General features: G+C 48.9%; 1 protein-coding gene across 2 annotated transcripts in view; it reads right to left on the minus strand.

Moving 5' to 3' along the window:
* LOC138480670 (zinc finger protein 436-like) overlaps positions 1–15546 on the minus strand; it is an 83470-nt gene that overhangs the window by 20179 nt on the left and 47745 nt on the right. Inside the window, exon 3 of one of the 2 annotated variants that reach the window (XM_069612343.1) lies at positions 12706–12825. The exons of the other annotated variant lie outside the window; for it this stretch is intronic. Within the exon in view, the coding sequence (XP_069468444.1) occupies positions 12706–12825 (120 nt within the window). The remainder of the gene's footprint in view (positions 1–12705; positions 12826–15546) is intronic. 2 annotated transcript variants of the gene reach the window in all.

Genomic DNA, 15546 nt, shown 5'->3' on the forward strand with positions numbered 1-15546 from the left:
GTCTAATTCTGGAGAGAGTTCTCCCGTGTCCAGTTCGAAATGCGCTGCTGCTCTGCGCAACAGTGCATTGAAAGTAGGCTGATAGTCAATTGGAGACGTGTTCCTAACTGGAGAATTATCCGGAGGAGTTAGATTTAGGGCATCAGTGTCGGAACACACTGATGGTGATTGCCAGGGGTGCGAAGGTCCTTCTCCTGGGCTAATCCCGAAGCCTTCTTCTATAATGTCTGTTCTGTCTTCTAGACATTCCTCCTGGTTCTGTCCTTCGTTGTCCATGAAATCATCTTCTTCCTCGAAGTATTGTTCCTCCCCAGTGAGGTCATATACATCTTGGAAGTCTGAGGCTGTGTCCAGCAGGGGATCGACCAGCCTCGGTTTTTTGGCTCTGGGGTCGTCTTGAGGCCCTTCTCTAGTTCTTCTGAGAGTTAGAGGGGCTTGGGTACTCATAAACTTTTCCATCCTCTCCATACAGAGGTGGAGTCTCTCCATAGTTTCATGGGGTACCCCAGAGCGGTCTAGCGGGGGAAAACTCGAGTTGTCTACCTCGAAATGGCTCGACCTCTCCCAAAGCGTCGAGGAAAGTGTCCCGTCGCCCTCCTCAAAACCCTCAGGTGTGTCGGGAGACTCCCTGACTGAAGGGGGTAGTCCCTGCTTTCCTTCGGGTGTTTTCGGCGTATCCTTTGCTCTATGCGTAACGCTCGACGAAATCTTCGGCGTACGCTTTTGGGGATCGGCTACAACGATCCTGGCTAAGCTATCGGCGACATTCTTGTCGGCGGAAGCTTGAGTTTTCGACGCTATGGGTATCGAGCGCTGTACGGCGGTCTGCGCCTTCTGTTGATGCGCACCGGCCGATGGTTTGGTGGTGGCGCCCTTGTTTGCCGAAAGCCCAGGTCGCGGCTGCGGTTGCGAGAGGGGCTTCGAACCCGAACGGTCCGAGGAGGCCGCCGGTGGAACCTGCGTCTCCTTGGGCGCCGAAGCTCTCTTCGACTTAGACGAAGAAGAGCCATGGGTTGTGTGCTTATCTTTATGTGAATCTTTGTGTGCGTCAGTGTCGCCGGGGTGTTCATCCCCATAAGCAGGGCGTGAGCCGAGCCCGTCGGGGCCGGGGACAGACGACGAAGCGCGTAAGCGCTCCTTAGAGGGGGTTACGACTTCCGTGGCGGAGGTCGTGTCATCGCGTTCCTCGTCACTGTCGGTGGTAGCAGCGGCGGGTGAACCTTCGGCCTTCGACATCGCGTAGGCCGCCCACCTTTTAACCCTACGGTCTTTTAGAGTTTTAGGCTTCAGAAGCCGACAAGCCGCGCACCCTTCCTCTTTGTGATCGAGGGGCAAGCAGCGGTTACACCGTGAGTGCTTGTCCTTCCAAGTGAATTTGCCTTTACAAAGTGGGCAAAACCTAAATGGTGTCCTCTCCATAGCAGAGGCAATAAATCGCGATAAACACCCCCAGGGAAAGGAAGGGGAAAGGGAAAGGCATTCTCAGAAAGACCCAGAGATGTCCCACGACCCCACTCTCCCTACTGTATGTGGCCAGCGAGGCCAGGCCACGTGTTCGGCAGCGCCGAAGATTTCCTCCGCTCGACCCTCCGTCGACGATTTTGCTCGGCGGAGAACAGCTACACTGCGTCGAGGGAGTGCTGTATTAATCTTCGTAGAAGAAACGACCAAAGGTCGAGGGTTGCAATGTCTCTCGAGGAGCTCCGCGTGAAGGCGACCAGAAGCTGGGCGGAAAAAAACAATCTGAGGGACCTCGACGCGTGAGGGATTGTGGGTACAACGCACGTCACTATAGGGATAGTGTTTCAGACACGCCTGGTCGACGTCCCCTTTTCGACTACGAAAAACAAGATGCAATACTCCGCAGTGACCACTGGATGTCGGACCTATGCACAGCATGTGATTCTAAGCAGATTAACAAACATCAGAAATATATATATTTCCTTTAACTGAAAATATATTAAAGTTTTTGTGGTTAATTAAAGTGAAGGTAATAGTATATTATATATGTTTAGATCTTCACAGACACGACACTGAGGAATCAATTCCGAACACCAGTTCCAGATGGAAAACCAGTAGTCGAGAAGTCTTCATAGAAAAGACCAGTGAAGATCTGCTTTTGTTTTGTTCTCCATTCCCCTTTCCCCTTGGGTTTGCCAGTTTGGTAATTGTATTATTAGAGATTGTTGAGTTGGCACACCTAGGGGGTCTGGTGGGCCAGCATCACTCCTGCAGGAAGATTCAAGACTGGACCTTGACATGGTGCTCCTAAGGGGAAAGGCTTCTGGGTATCAGGTGGCATAGTCCACAATCACAAACAATATTTATGGGCCCGGCTCGTGGGGTCTAGGGGACACACAAAGTCCATTCCTATGCAATGGAAATGTTCCAATATCAATGGCATGGGTTGCAAGTGTGCTCTTAGCACATTGCTTTGTTTTTCTTTTGGCACTCTGCACACTGATGGCAAAAACGGGTCACCTCTCAGTTGACCCCTGGCCAGAAGAACCTCCCCAGGATTTTCAGTATAGTTTTCTCGGCTCCCAAGCGTCCCTCTCCCACTTGTAGGTGAGCTACCTCCAACTCTGTGCCTTGATATTTAGCGGTCACCAGCAGTTGTCTGATGTCCCCCCCCTTCCGGCTTGATCATGGCCCGATAATACAGTTCATACTTTTTTTCAAATGAGGGGCCTTCTTTCCGATTTCCCCTCTGTGGCCTCCCAGGCATACCTCAGCGTTGGGTCCAACTCCTGGCCCACACTGAAACTATCACCTTGCTCATCTATTTTCCAGTCCACGGCCACTTGGGAGTATAGCCTGCTCGTGCCATTTTCTTTGTAGGTCCCTTTTCTCTGACCGGCTTATAGATATCTTGGTAAAATGAGGGGAAACCTTGCTGTCGCAAAACAGGGCGCTCTCCAGCCACCCTTGTTCGATTTTTTGTACGATGTGGGTCATACTTGGAATGTCAGAGCCAATAAGTAGGGGGCTCAGGGAGCACAGGTAACATCGCCGCTCAAGTCCATTTGCTTGCTTGCCAACTTAATGTCCATATCCTTCGAGGGATATCTCTTCACATTCCCATGCACAGGCCCGATAGGAATGCCTGGATTGGTCTCACACATGTGACCTACCAGATCGGTGCTGACGGCCGTCTGCAGACTTCTCGGGTCGATCATGGCTCGAGTGGGTTGGCCATCAACCTCCGCCTCACAGGTATACGTTTATGATGGTCGTTGGGGACCGTCAGGTGCTGCACAGTCCCCTTCTCTTGGTACATCAAAGACCATGATGTCCATTGGCCCCACCTTATTCCTTTTCGGGAGACATGGCCCCATTCCTCTGAGTCGAAACACTGTGGCCCCCTAGACATCATACCATCAGTATTCCCCCTTCACTGCCTGGCCACGTTTTTGGGCCCTCTGCCTCCATTCTTCTGTTCATGGGGTTCAAGCCATCGTCCGCCATTGCCTCGTGCTACAGGTGGGACTGATCTCTGTTCTCCCAGTGTTCTCCCAGATGGACTAAATGCCATCAATCTCCCTTGTCCCGCCTTCTGATAAGCTGACGCAATATTGACAGCCTCCGTCAGATTGGGTCTATGGTGCTGCCGCACCCAGCCCTGTATCGGTGGGGGTAGGGCTTCCACAAACGTTTCCAAAACAATTCTCTCAGACATCAGGTGGTAGTGGCTGTTTGAAGCCATTTTATAGCGAGTTCTTTTATCTGATAGAATAACTGCTTGGGCGTTTCCTTTGGCATCAGCCTGGTTTCTCAGAATTTCACCTGGTATGCCTCTTAAGCATGTCCCAGCCCTTCTAGTAAGACCCTTTTTTACATCTACATAGGGTGTGTCCCCTGTTGGGTTAGCTGCCTGGTATGCACTTTTCATTTCCCCCGTCATGAGAGAGACGATAAGTGACTCCACCTGTCTGCTGGCCATTGTGCATTGTGTGCCACCCTTTTAAAGTTCACAGAAAAATGGTCCAGGTCCTCTCCTGGCGTATACTTTTGCATTACTGTGGCTGGCACTTCTGTGTGCCTTCTTAAATTTGCTGCTTCCACTATTTGGGCTTGTTGAAGCTGTATAGCTTGCTGGACGTTTTGTCTATCGGCTTGGGCTTGTTGATTTTCCATCTGCAATGCCCGTTTTAGCCGATGCGGTCCTTCACTTAGTGACTTTAATAGGGCTTCCATGAGGTCCTTTTTTGATCACACAGCTTGCCAACACTTGTGAACTTTCTTCACCTATAATGACAGACTACCATTAACGGAATGCACACAATTTTCTTTTCGGTCTGATCTATGTAGGTCCCGCTGCTTCTTCAGGGCATCAAGTTTATACTCCCTTTTTTACAGGTTACATTTGATAACCAATCTCTTTAGAGAAGGAGGAGGCTGATCGTTTATTCCCTCACTTATTGTTGCACATAAGAGGTATGGAGTGGAAGACCGGGCTTGTCTTTAGGCCCTCTCACACGGTTCATTCAATCAGTCACGTCACGGGAGACCGGGGCGTCTATGGGAAGCCTCACGCACAGCTGCTCTGGTGCACAGCTACGTTTCCTTCACTTTACGCTCTGGGACTTCTGTGGAACTCAACCATTACCTACAGCCTTTAACGCAGCTGACAACTTGCAGCTAATACTCCTCGGCCGCTCAGCTTTTCAAGTCTCTTGCAGCTTTGTTTATGCAGCGTCTCAGTACGTCCACATAAACTGCTCTTTTCCCACCTCACACACCCCGTGAGGGGGGAGGGGGGACAAGAAAGACTTAAAACTCGTAAAAAGAAAAGCACCCACAGGCAACAAACAAAAAAATGAAAAGCCTGGGTCCTGCCCCTTCCAGGCTCATTAACCCTTCCTCTGCCAGCTCCTAATGTTTCCTGTGCTGCCGGGGCCCTCATCTTTACAGGGTGGCGGGCCCTACTCTGCGTCTTGGCTCTGCAAGCTTGCGTCTCCTCCTTCGGGTCATTCTTACTGCATCAGACTCACGGGCCATTTATGTTCCTCTTTGGAAGGAGACCGAACACTCCATTGGACCTGCATGTCATACAATAATGGCAAGAGTACAGCATCAGAAACGAGATCAGTTACCTCTCTGTGTACCTTCACACAATTGCTTGGTGCAATTCCCATATAGCCAATAAAGACATTGGCTTTCTGAGACAGGGAAGGTAACCCATATCCCTGTTAAAGGAAGGGGTGTCCTTTAAAGGGGAGAGAGATCACCCACCGTGGCATCCTGGGTTCCCTGTCCCCTAGGGGGTGTTAAGCCTAGTAGGCTCACCTCCCTAATCCCAAAGGGGTTGCCCCCCGCCCACCTTAGGGACAGAGGACGAATTCCATGGATTTGTCACATTGTTTAGATCTGCCATTTGACTGATGCTGTCGTGCTTGGCTCACTTGCAGAGCCGGCAACTTCATTCCACAGCGCTAGTGGCTTACAGCTGCTGCATGGTCTTCTGGGACCGGTAGTCCTAAAATGAAACAGAATTCTGGGCAGAATAAGTTTGGCAGGCATTCAGCGATCAAGGGGGGGTGGCAGAGGCTGGGCCCTTTAAACTCCCTCACCCCACGTCTGGGACAAAGCTAGTTCTGATGAAAACCCTTGTAGGCCTCCTCCCCCAGAACGAGAGGGGTCCCGGTCTCTACTCTCTCAATAAGGCCATGACCCCCATCGCAGCACACATCAAGAAAGAGAGAAAGATAGGGTGGGCGTGAAAGCTGGTGCCAATGTTGAGCAACTTCAAAACCAAGTTCTGTACGTTTTAATTGACTTTGTATTTACGCAATTTATACACTAGTGTCTACGCATGGGACCAGGATTTGAAGGTTTTATTCTGCATTACCCTGCTCACAAGACAAACGCATTGCCCCTGACCCATCCTCAGAGCCCTCATTGATATGCACAGAGTCTGCATTCATCCAACTGCTAAGAGTGGTCTCTGCAGCCCACGAAAGCCAGCCTACCAGAGCCATGAGCTAGATGGAGTCAGTACAGGGTGAGAGCTTCAGAGATCCCCCACTGCCATATTCCAGGCCATGTCCTGAACAAAGGGACATACTCGCCAAACCTGTAAAGAGAGTTATCCCAGACCCTACCCTAGTTCTCATATGCAGATCGGCATTCAAGACTAATGTAAATCGGAAATGGGGGATTTCTCTGGCGACACAAGGATACACCTGTTATTTCTATTTTATGTATTTATATACGGGAAGAACAATGCTCTTTTCATCAAAAAAGGAATGTACAATAGTTAAGAAATCAGATTTGACGGGAACCAGTGGGCTTCTTATAATGGGATGAGTTTTGAGTGACATTCTGACCAGGTTGGGGAGGAGGGGAGTAAATGAACAGTCACCAGGCACACCACATAAGTGGAAATACATAAAAGACAACAAACATTGGATATTTTTTTAAGTGCAGGTAGACGGTACAGCCAGCTGTGCTCGGGTGACGTGCTAGAATGGAGGCAGAGGAAGTGAGAGACAGAGGCAGGTTAGAGACGAGGGAAAAATGTTAGCTAGCAGGCAGATGAGAGGTTGATCAAGAGGGTAACGTGGAGGTGAGGAAGTAGGCTTTTAGTTTAGTTTTGAACAAATCTGTGTGGACTATTTCTCGGATTTCCAGGGGAAGAGAATTCCATGCAAGTGGAGCAATAAGGGGGAAGAAACGGAAGCGAGAGGAAGCACAGAAACGGCGAGGAGCCACAAGGGTAGTTGAGGAAGCAGAGCTGAGTTTATGAGAGGACTTGTAGAGGTGGATAGAGGATACACACAGTGGTGCCGTACCGTGGATAGATTTGTGAACCTGGAGAAGACGGTTAAATCTGGTCCCGTTTTGCATCAGCCATCCAGCCTGGTGACGGTATGAGGAAGTAGGTGTGAAGTGAGGGAGTTCAAAGAGAGTCCTAGTAGCAAAGTTCATGATCTTGTCTAGAGGCCAGAAAACATAGTTGGGGAGTACAAAGAGGATGCTTGCACAGTAATCCATTGTAGCAGAGTAGTACAGTTTAGAGAAGACAAGAGTGGTTAAGAGATGCTTGGCAGTGTTGAAAGGAAGGAGGTGCCCGACTTTCCTAATATTTAGGAGGTTGAGGCATGTTGCTGTTCCAGTTTTGGAGATTTAAAGTAGAGAACGTGGGAGAAGGGACATCGATGACGCAGAGGTTTCTAGCTGAAGAGTAGGGGAGAGTGTCAGGTGGGAACTGGATAGGCAGAGGAAGAGATGAGAGAGCACTTTTGGCAGGGAAGAAGCATACCTCTGTTTGGTAGAATTTAACATCAGTGAGTGCACAGCCATCCAATATTTAATGGCAGAGAGACAGTTGGAAATGTTGCTAGAGATCAGAGGAGAGTTCAGGAAAAGAGAAGATTTGGGTGTCATCAGCAAAGTTTTGGTACGAGAACACAAAGGAGGGGATTAGGGTCCCAAGAGCAGAAGTGTAGAGCGTAAAGAGGAACCGGTCCAAGACAGCCTTGTGGCTGTCTTGGACCGTGAGTTGAGAGGCGCTGTTGCTCCAGGAGACGGAAAGAATCCAGGCAAAGGCTGTTATTATCTTCAGAACAGAATAGAAGCTTGTGTAAGGCCCTGCCAGATGGGATTGAGCCAGCAACCGCTGCAGGCATGTCCTGGTGATGAAAACATGCATGCAAAGCCCCATCTGCGAGCTGATCTTTCTAGCAACCTGATCACGAAGAGCACAGGACCCAGGAGCCCAGTGGAAGACCCAGGAGCCCAGTGGAAGACCCAGGAGCCCAGTGGAAGACCCAGGAGCCCAGTGGAAGACAGGACTCAAGACGCTAACAAAGATTCAAGAGCGTGAACGCATAATGGATGATGGGATGGGACTTCCACCAGTCACCAAGACAGTACCAGACATTTTTTAAACTATAGAGATCCATGGACCTGCAACAATGAGTACGAGTGATGAAGTCTCATGCCCAACCCAAAGTGTGAATGGTGGCTGGGTGCCGCCACCCGCTCTGTGATGCTTGCCTGGGGGCCGTGTGTGGAAGAGCCACTGGCTGATCCCACCATGCCACATGCGGGTAGCAGGAAATTGACACATTAGAATATTTGGTACCACTGTCCCTTTAAGGGAACTGAAAGAGCACCACAGAAAATAGAACTATCCCACATTAGAAATGTGTGCCCAAAGGTAGTCAGGACTACTAATATCCACTAGTGGTAAATGCCTGTCAATTCCCGCTTGAAAGATGGCATCTAGATGAAGCTGCTGCAACAACTCCAAGTTGCGTAAAATACTGTGGTCAGAATGGCCTGTGATATCTGCAAACAGGACCACTGCAGCTGGGTGTCTTGCGCAGAAATAGCTTTATGGTAAAGCCCTCCGCTACATCAAAGTGAAAATTAAGGTGTTCGTCCTTAGCCACACAAATGGATCGCAGGACCACAGTTTGGTGGTTTAGCCATCTTTAAAAAAAATCCAATACAGGATACAGAGGATTCTAGATTCAGGGCAGCTGTCCTGTTGCCCGCCTTTCTGATTTCCTTTTGAAAAGGCTTAAAATGTTTGTCCATTGCTTTGAGTGCTCCCTCTGCATCATTTACATTTTTATTAATTGAGCATTTATAAAATGCGCCTATACACAAGTGTTGCAAGGCGCAACAAGACGAGGGGCGGGGTAAAGAGAAGTGCAGCAGATGGTGGGTGCAGGGGGAGTCCTGGTCAGGCCAGGTGGACAGAGCCAGGGGAAAGCAGAGGATGAAGGGGGAAGGAAGGTCCACAAGCTAAGTGTGAGATAAGGGGCTGGAGGGCTACAGGGGTGCAAGCCAGCCAGGCTAGTGCGGAGGGGGTGGGGTAGCAGAGGGGGGGCCCAGAAGGGCAAGTGCAGGTTGAATGGAGCTATGGGGGAGGTCAGGGGAGACCAGTGCAGGGGTAGACTGGATTGGGGGGGGCCTGGTGCTCTGTAGGAATTTGAAGGAACCAGGCAGCCAGTCAAGAAGCAGACAGGGACATTAGCAAGGGGGGTGGGGGGGAGAAGGGGAGAAGCTTGCAGAACTATCCAGCTGAAGTCTGAGAGTGGCAGGGAGGCCATTCCAATCTCTGCTTGGAAAAGTGATCTGCAGAGAGTTAGAGCTAGATTGATTTCATTTGTTTGTTTGTAATGCGTCGGTAGCCCGCAGGCATCAGGGCGCAGAGAGAAAGATTCATGTTAGGCAAGAGATAGATGGTCAACTAGGAGGTGGCACGTTATTTGAAGAGATAGGTCTTCAGATTTTTCCTGAAAATTAACAGGTTAGGCTCTGCTCTCAGAGTAACTGGCAGATTGTTCCACTGCTGAGCAGCGCGGACCAGAAAAGATTTCCCAGCACCGGTAGTTCGGGATGCCTGAGGTATCTGTAACTCTCCTAGTGTTTGAGATCTTAGTGCCCTATTAGGGATATATTGTGTAAACTTGGCTCTAAGATGAGATGGAGCCTCTCCATATAAGCATCTGTGAACCAGAGTCATGAATTTGAAGAGGATTCCATCCTCTACTCTGAGCCAGTGGAGGGATCTTCTGGCCCCTGTCACATGGCTTCTTCTATCGATCCCTTTTATGATTCGAACTGCATTGTTCTCCATTATCTGGCATTTATTGATGCATTTTCTAGATGCTCCCAGCAGCAGTGAGTTGCCGTAGTAAAGGCGTGCCAGTATAATGGCCCTGGCTATTGTGGCCGCGTTGTTTTCTGTTAGTAAAGGGCGTACGGCTCTCAGTAGCCTGATATAATATATGTTATTTTTATGAAGATAGTTGGTTTGGGATTCTGATCCCAGGGACGCCTCCAGCATCATCCCAAGTGTTTTCACGTGGGAGACCACCTTAATCCACGAGTCTTTGATAGTAAATTCTTCGAAATCTTTACCAAGCTTACCCCTCGCTTGACTGGAACCGAAAATAATGAGTTCGTTTTTTTTGCTATTCAAGCACATCCAGTTGTCTTTCATCCATTTGTCTATCGGGTTGTAGATGGTTGTAATCTTTTCCTCATCTATTTGATAATCTCCCTCCAATTCAAACACCAGCTGTGTATCATCGGCGTAGTTGGTAAAATGAACGCCGATGGATTCTAGGAGTATACATAGATATTTCATGAATAGGTTGGAGAAGAGGAGAAATACTGGCTCCCTGCGGTACACTTGCGCTTATAGTCGGAGGTGTAGAGAACTCTTCCCAGTGTATTCTGCTAACCATGCCAGATGACTGAAGGGCTCTAGCAGGGAGGCATTTAGAGAGAGAGAGAGAGAGAGTTGGATGTAGAGGGGTCCCAGGCCCCAGAAAGCCTTGTGGATGATGCAGAGGGTCTTGAACTTGTTCCTTGCAGCAAACGGGAGCCAGTGGAGAGATTTTAGGGCCGGAGAGATGCGGTCCCTGGGCTTCAGGCCAAGGATAAGTCTTGCAGCTGTATTCTGATTAGTTGAAGGGGCAAAGGGAGGAAGGAGTTAGGCAAATGGAGGAAGAAGCTGTTGCAGTAGTCCTGCCTAGAGAGGAACAGAGCTCTGGAGACATTTAGTTCCTGGAGGAAGGTGGGGAAAGGGAGAAGGCCTCCGAGGAGGTGCAGCTGAACGTGGGCCTTCTTGGCAAGGTCCGTGATGCGAGATGAGAAGGAGAGAGTGGAATCAAAGATGATACCAAGGTGTTTTGCCTCACAGTCAGGGGAAGGGAGGGAGCCATGGAGGACAGCTAGAGTGTGGGAGGGAAAGAGGGAGCAGGGGTCCCAATGTGAAGGATCTCTTTCTTAATGACATTAAGGCAGAGATCATTAGCAGTGCCCCATGCCTGGATAGCAGACAGGCCGTCAGAAATGAGAGAGGAAGATGAGGCGGCAGAGGAGGGAAACTAGAAGCAGAGCTGCACGTCATCCACATAACACTGGAAGTTAGGAGAGAAGTTGAGGATCAAATGGGCTAGATGGGCCAGGTAAATGTTGAAAAGCCAAGGAGAGAGGATAGAGTCCTGAGTGACACCGCAGGTGGAGTGCGAGATGGTGGAGAGAAAAGGGCCCAGTTGAACCTTGGAAGGTCGGTCGAAGAGGAAGGAGGTCAACCAGTCCAGAGCCAGGTCTGTGATTCCAAGGGTATCACAGAGCCAATTTATGAATGTGGCATGACGGACCGTATCAAAGGCAGGGGAAAGGTCAAGAAGGATGAGAATGGAAGGAGAGCTGGAATCAAGATTAGAGAGCAAGTCTTCATGGGTGTTCAGGAGAGCAGTTTCTGTGCCTCTGGCAGCTCTGAAGCCAGACTGGTGGTCTTGGAGACAACCAACAGATTCAGTGTGATAAGCTGGGAAAGGGCCAGCTTCTATAAGAGTTTGCCCAGGAAAAGGCTTTTATGTACTTTCTGGCTGTACAACCCATGTCTGGTGCCTCGAGGTGGTTCATTCTGCAGCACTGGGCCTTATAAATGTAGTAACTGAGCCAATCCGTTGCACAGTTCACAGTGTATTCACAACATCCATATGGAGCAGATATGACCATGAAATCTTAGGCAGTCATTTTTTCAAAATCTAGTGTATCCAAGCAGCTGGCTTTCGCATCGACACTTTGAAACGGTCGCCTATTTCTTCTTGTATGGGCACAACTCTGCTCTTTAACCAAACACTACTGCAGGTATTTGAGAATGTGTCCAATATGTTCCGATTGGTTTCTATTTGAATCAACCAGTCGAAGGTGAATAATCAAAGAAAGGCAGCAGTAAATAGATCACCAGAATGATCAGACTAGATTTCCAAAGAGGGCTCAGAATGGACACCATTGACTCGAGAGGCCCGTCAGAGCCACTCATTGGAAATAAAGTTGTCTAGAATGCTGGATTGATGGGAAGCACAGCAATGACGACGGTGTACCAAACATTGGCAGCACATGGGGCAAGGCTAGCCCAGGCAAACTCGTTAAGACAGACATACGGACCACTTGGGGACCACTGGCCGACACCCCTAACGTCACTGAAAGCAAAGAAGGTGGCTGGACCTTCACAGAGAAGGGCTCCAGAACCAGCTCATCTGCCCAGAGCAAGGTGCTACATGCTCTCTCACTAGTTAATACAGGGTAGGTATATACCCAGTAGATCCTGAAACCTGAAACCTATGGCGCTGGCGCAGCCTGCGAAGGAGAGACCGCCATCAACTGCTCACTTCACTTTTTAGGTTGCACCCACTCGTCTCATCTTGGAAACCCATTAAGTGCTCATATTGCCAAGACTACATCAATCTTACCAATTGAGAAAGGTACAGCATGTTGTAGTACCACACAGGGCCTTGAAAAGTAAGATACCATAATGAGGCTATGTTAGAAACCTAAAATACAAGGCAGTTGGGCTTCTAAATGTTCATTCGGCACTAGCACGGTAGAGTATGACATGGTGTGGTGTGTACATGTGGAGAAGGCAGGTGGCAAGTGACTTTCTGTTGGACTAGCAACTTGAAATCTTTACCCCCGAGCCAGCTATAGTGCGTTTCTGAAGAACATGCCATACATTGGAGTCTAGTAAGTGCCACAGGACACAGGGAATCAATGCAAATTGGATGTGTTATGAATTCACAACCCTTGCTGTCTACAGCCAACTGATTTGCAGCTAAAGGGGGGCGGGGGGACCTGGGTGATCGTCACATGTAATCTTTCCACTCCTGAAGATGGGAAAGGAATGGATAATTTCTTTGTGCTTTTTGCAAACTAGAGCTGCTCGTGTACCTGCGACAGGGAGACTGATGCGCTCTCCCTCCTGCTCCTCCTTACAGTCATGGGCAAGCCCCAGCAGTGGCTCCGCTGCTGCTTCTTTAACAGGCATAGTCTCAGATTTCACAGGCAGCTCTGAATGGATAAAAGAAAGTGATTGTTATTCCTGCCATATTCTTCAACACGATTGTTCTTTCCATCACAGCGCCCATCACCCTCCTCCATTCCTGCTTCTAGACACACACACACACACACACACTTCCCCCAGCCTGCTCCCTCGGTCGCATGTAGGGGCCAAACATCCTTAACAGGCCTTTACCAGAGGACGCGCTATCTAACGTTTTCTCATGCGTTTCTGCATTTAGGCACAAATTATGCACATTTCCATTTATAGGCACACACCGCATCACTGAGAAGTGCAAGGTTTATATTGAACCTAGAAATGACAAGAAGAGAGACTGAACGACAAAACCAATCCTCAGGAAAGGCAAATGCAGAATGATTTAGGCCATTCCGACATGTAGCCACCATGGCTGCTGGTTTGATGTATGCTGTGAGCAGACTGGGACAGTGGAACTGTGCATGTACTTTGCATGTGGGGACCAAGGTCAGGGCAGAAATAAAGAAGTAGTTGCATCCCTCTTGAATGCAGAGACTGTGCAGATGTTTCTTGGTTGAGCAAATACAAGTTTTAAATTTACACTTTGAGAAGTTTAAGAATGTCAGCTCTTAAGACCCAACCACCAACACACTCCACAACACTGAATAACAGGATAGATGGTGAACGCTGACCTGAAAGATGTTAAGGTTGCCCGGATGGCAGCGTCTCACCACAGTGGCAGGACGGGACTCTCCAATTGGCCAAAACTTGGTTAATAACCTATAGATCTCATTGCATTCCAATGTCCAGTTTTATGCTCTGCCGTAAAGATAAGCCCTTAGAGGCTGTTGCTCCAGTGGAGGACCTTGGTATTCTCAGCTTTCATGAAATTGGCCACGTTATGCAATTCTAGCCTATCATGACATTAAAGATTGTCTTCTCAAAGAGGTAGATTTAAAGCACCTTAGTCCTACGACAATTGTGCAGCTTTGCCCATCCATGCCTTTTTAAAAAATAAATATCAAACTGAAAAATTGCAATGTCCACCTCCCCAGGTATGAGGGGGGTCAGCTTGAACGTCGAAAGCCTGGTTACAATCCTGTGTCTTTACACTGGTGCTTAGCACAGATCATATTTCAGATCTCAAAGCATCAGAAGCGTGTTTTAGATGTCAGGGCCATCACGGGGTCAGCGGGGGGGGGGGGTTGGGGGGGATTTGGTTTATCAGACCTCTACAGTCCTCTTCCAGCATGCAAACAAGTTGTAGAGAGTTATTATCGCCAGGTCAGCTTCTATAGGTCTGCCTTGCTGTAGGTAAGGGAGGGGCTCATATGGTCCCGCTTCAGGGCTTACAAGCAGGGACACTACTCGACAGTGAGTGTGCGTCAGTCCACTCGTCTTCCAATGCCCTAAGCTTTGTAGGTTTCATCGCAAAGATCTCCAAAGCCTTCCATAAATAGTCCAGGTCACTTTCAGATCAACGTATTCTTTGAACAGGGCGTGTACATCTGCTCCACCTTGTGCGTGAACACATACTTCACCACTTCATGCACTGGAATGCAGTGGATTCTGCTTTGCAGAGAAATCCACTCCCTTCTGAAGTACCTGCTTGTAATCCAATAATAAGCCCCGTGAGCGGACAACAACTTTCCTGTGCCAAAGGATCCATCAACTTATTGCTGAAGGGTTCCCCCTGACCCCCAAGCAGTGGTGTTCAAGTGGTAGAACATGTCCACACAGGCCCCATGTTACAGGACATGTAGATGGAACTGTGGTCAGACGCAGCCCCCTCAGGGAAACCAACTATGGTGAATATCCCAATAAGAGCGTTGCCAAACACTGGGGCAGAGCTTCAGGAGTCTTGGTTAGATGGCCTACAAGCGCTAAAATGATAGAGAGAAGAAAGGAACTGACAAATAAAGGGAAATATCTTTTTATATGAAAAGAGGCGGAACCCCTGTTCCTCGCATCTCAGTAAGCCAGGAGCATGGGCATCACAGCTCACTCACCCCATTCTATTGCCCCTTTCAGCCACGGACACAAACACCTAATCTGTACCCCCGTTTGCATGCACCTCCAACCCACAAAACATTCGTACTACAAATTACAACCTCATGCTCACTCCATACACTGCTCTTTTTTTCTCGGCTTCCCTCACTGTGCTCTTCCCCTAGGACTGGTAAGTACTTTGTTGTTTTTTGAAGGTGGGTCCGCCATCAATAAATACCCTAATAACGATACAGGCAGCAGACATTGCTGACCTCATCTCCACTCAACCTAGACCAGAGCATAAGAGGTGCACTCCCTACTAGCTAATGCTGAGCAAAGGACGACGCTTGGTGAGGAAAAATGGTTGGCTGTGTGCATTTGAATAATTGGGGGGGCGACTGACATTGCATACACCCAACCCTGTGCACATCCTGGATATCCTCGTCCCCAAGGGCTACAGCAGGGTTCAAAATTAAGATTCAATGAGCAGGAGCTAAAAACAGCTTGTGGGTGTCAGGCATCACCCAGTACGCAGGAGCCATTGCTGGGGAACCAGGAGTAAGTACATAGTGTACTGCCATTTTAACTTCTAGAGGCGAGGCATACTTCAACTTTTTGCCCACCCCCATGTATGATCCTTAATGTTTGTACTAGATTCCCAATTCTTCTTGATTAACATGTTCAAATACTCAAGATTAATGTCACATATATATGTTTGTAAAGGACTAGTTGGCCTGGGGATCCAAAAGGTAGCAGCAACCTGATAG

Source organism: Ambystoma mexicanum, chromosome 5p (assembly GCF_040938575.1).
Source record: "Ambystoma mexicanum isolate Mex_15411 chromosome 5p, UKY_AmexF1_1, whole genome shotgun sequence".
Classification (NCBI taxonomy): Eukaryota; Metazoa; Chordata; class Amphibia; order Caudata; family Ambystomatidae; genus Ambystoma; species Ambystoma mexicanum.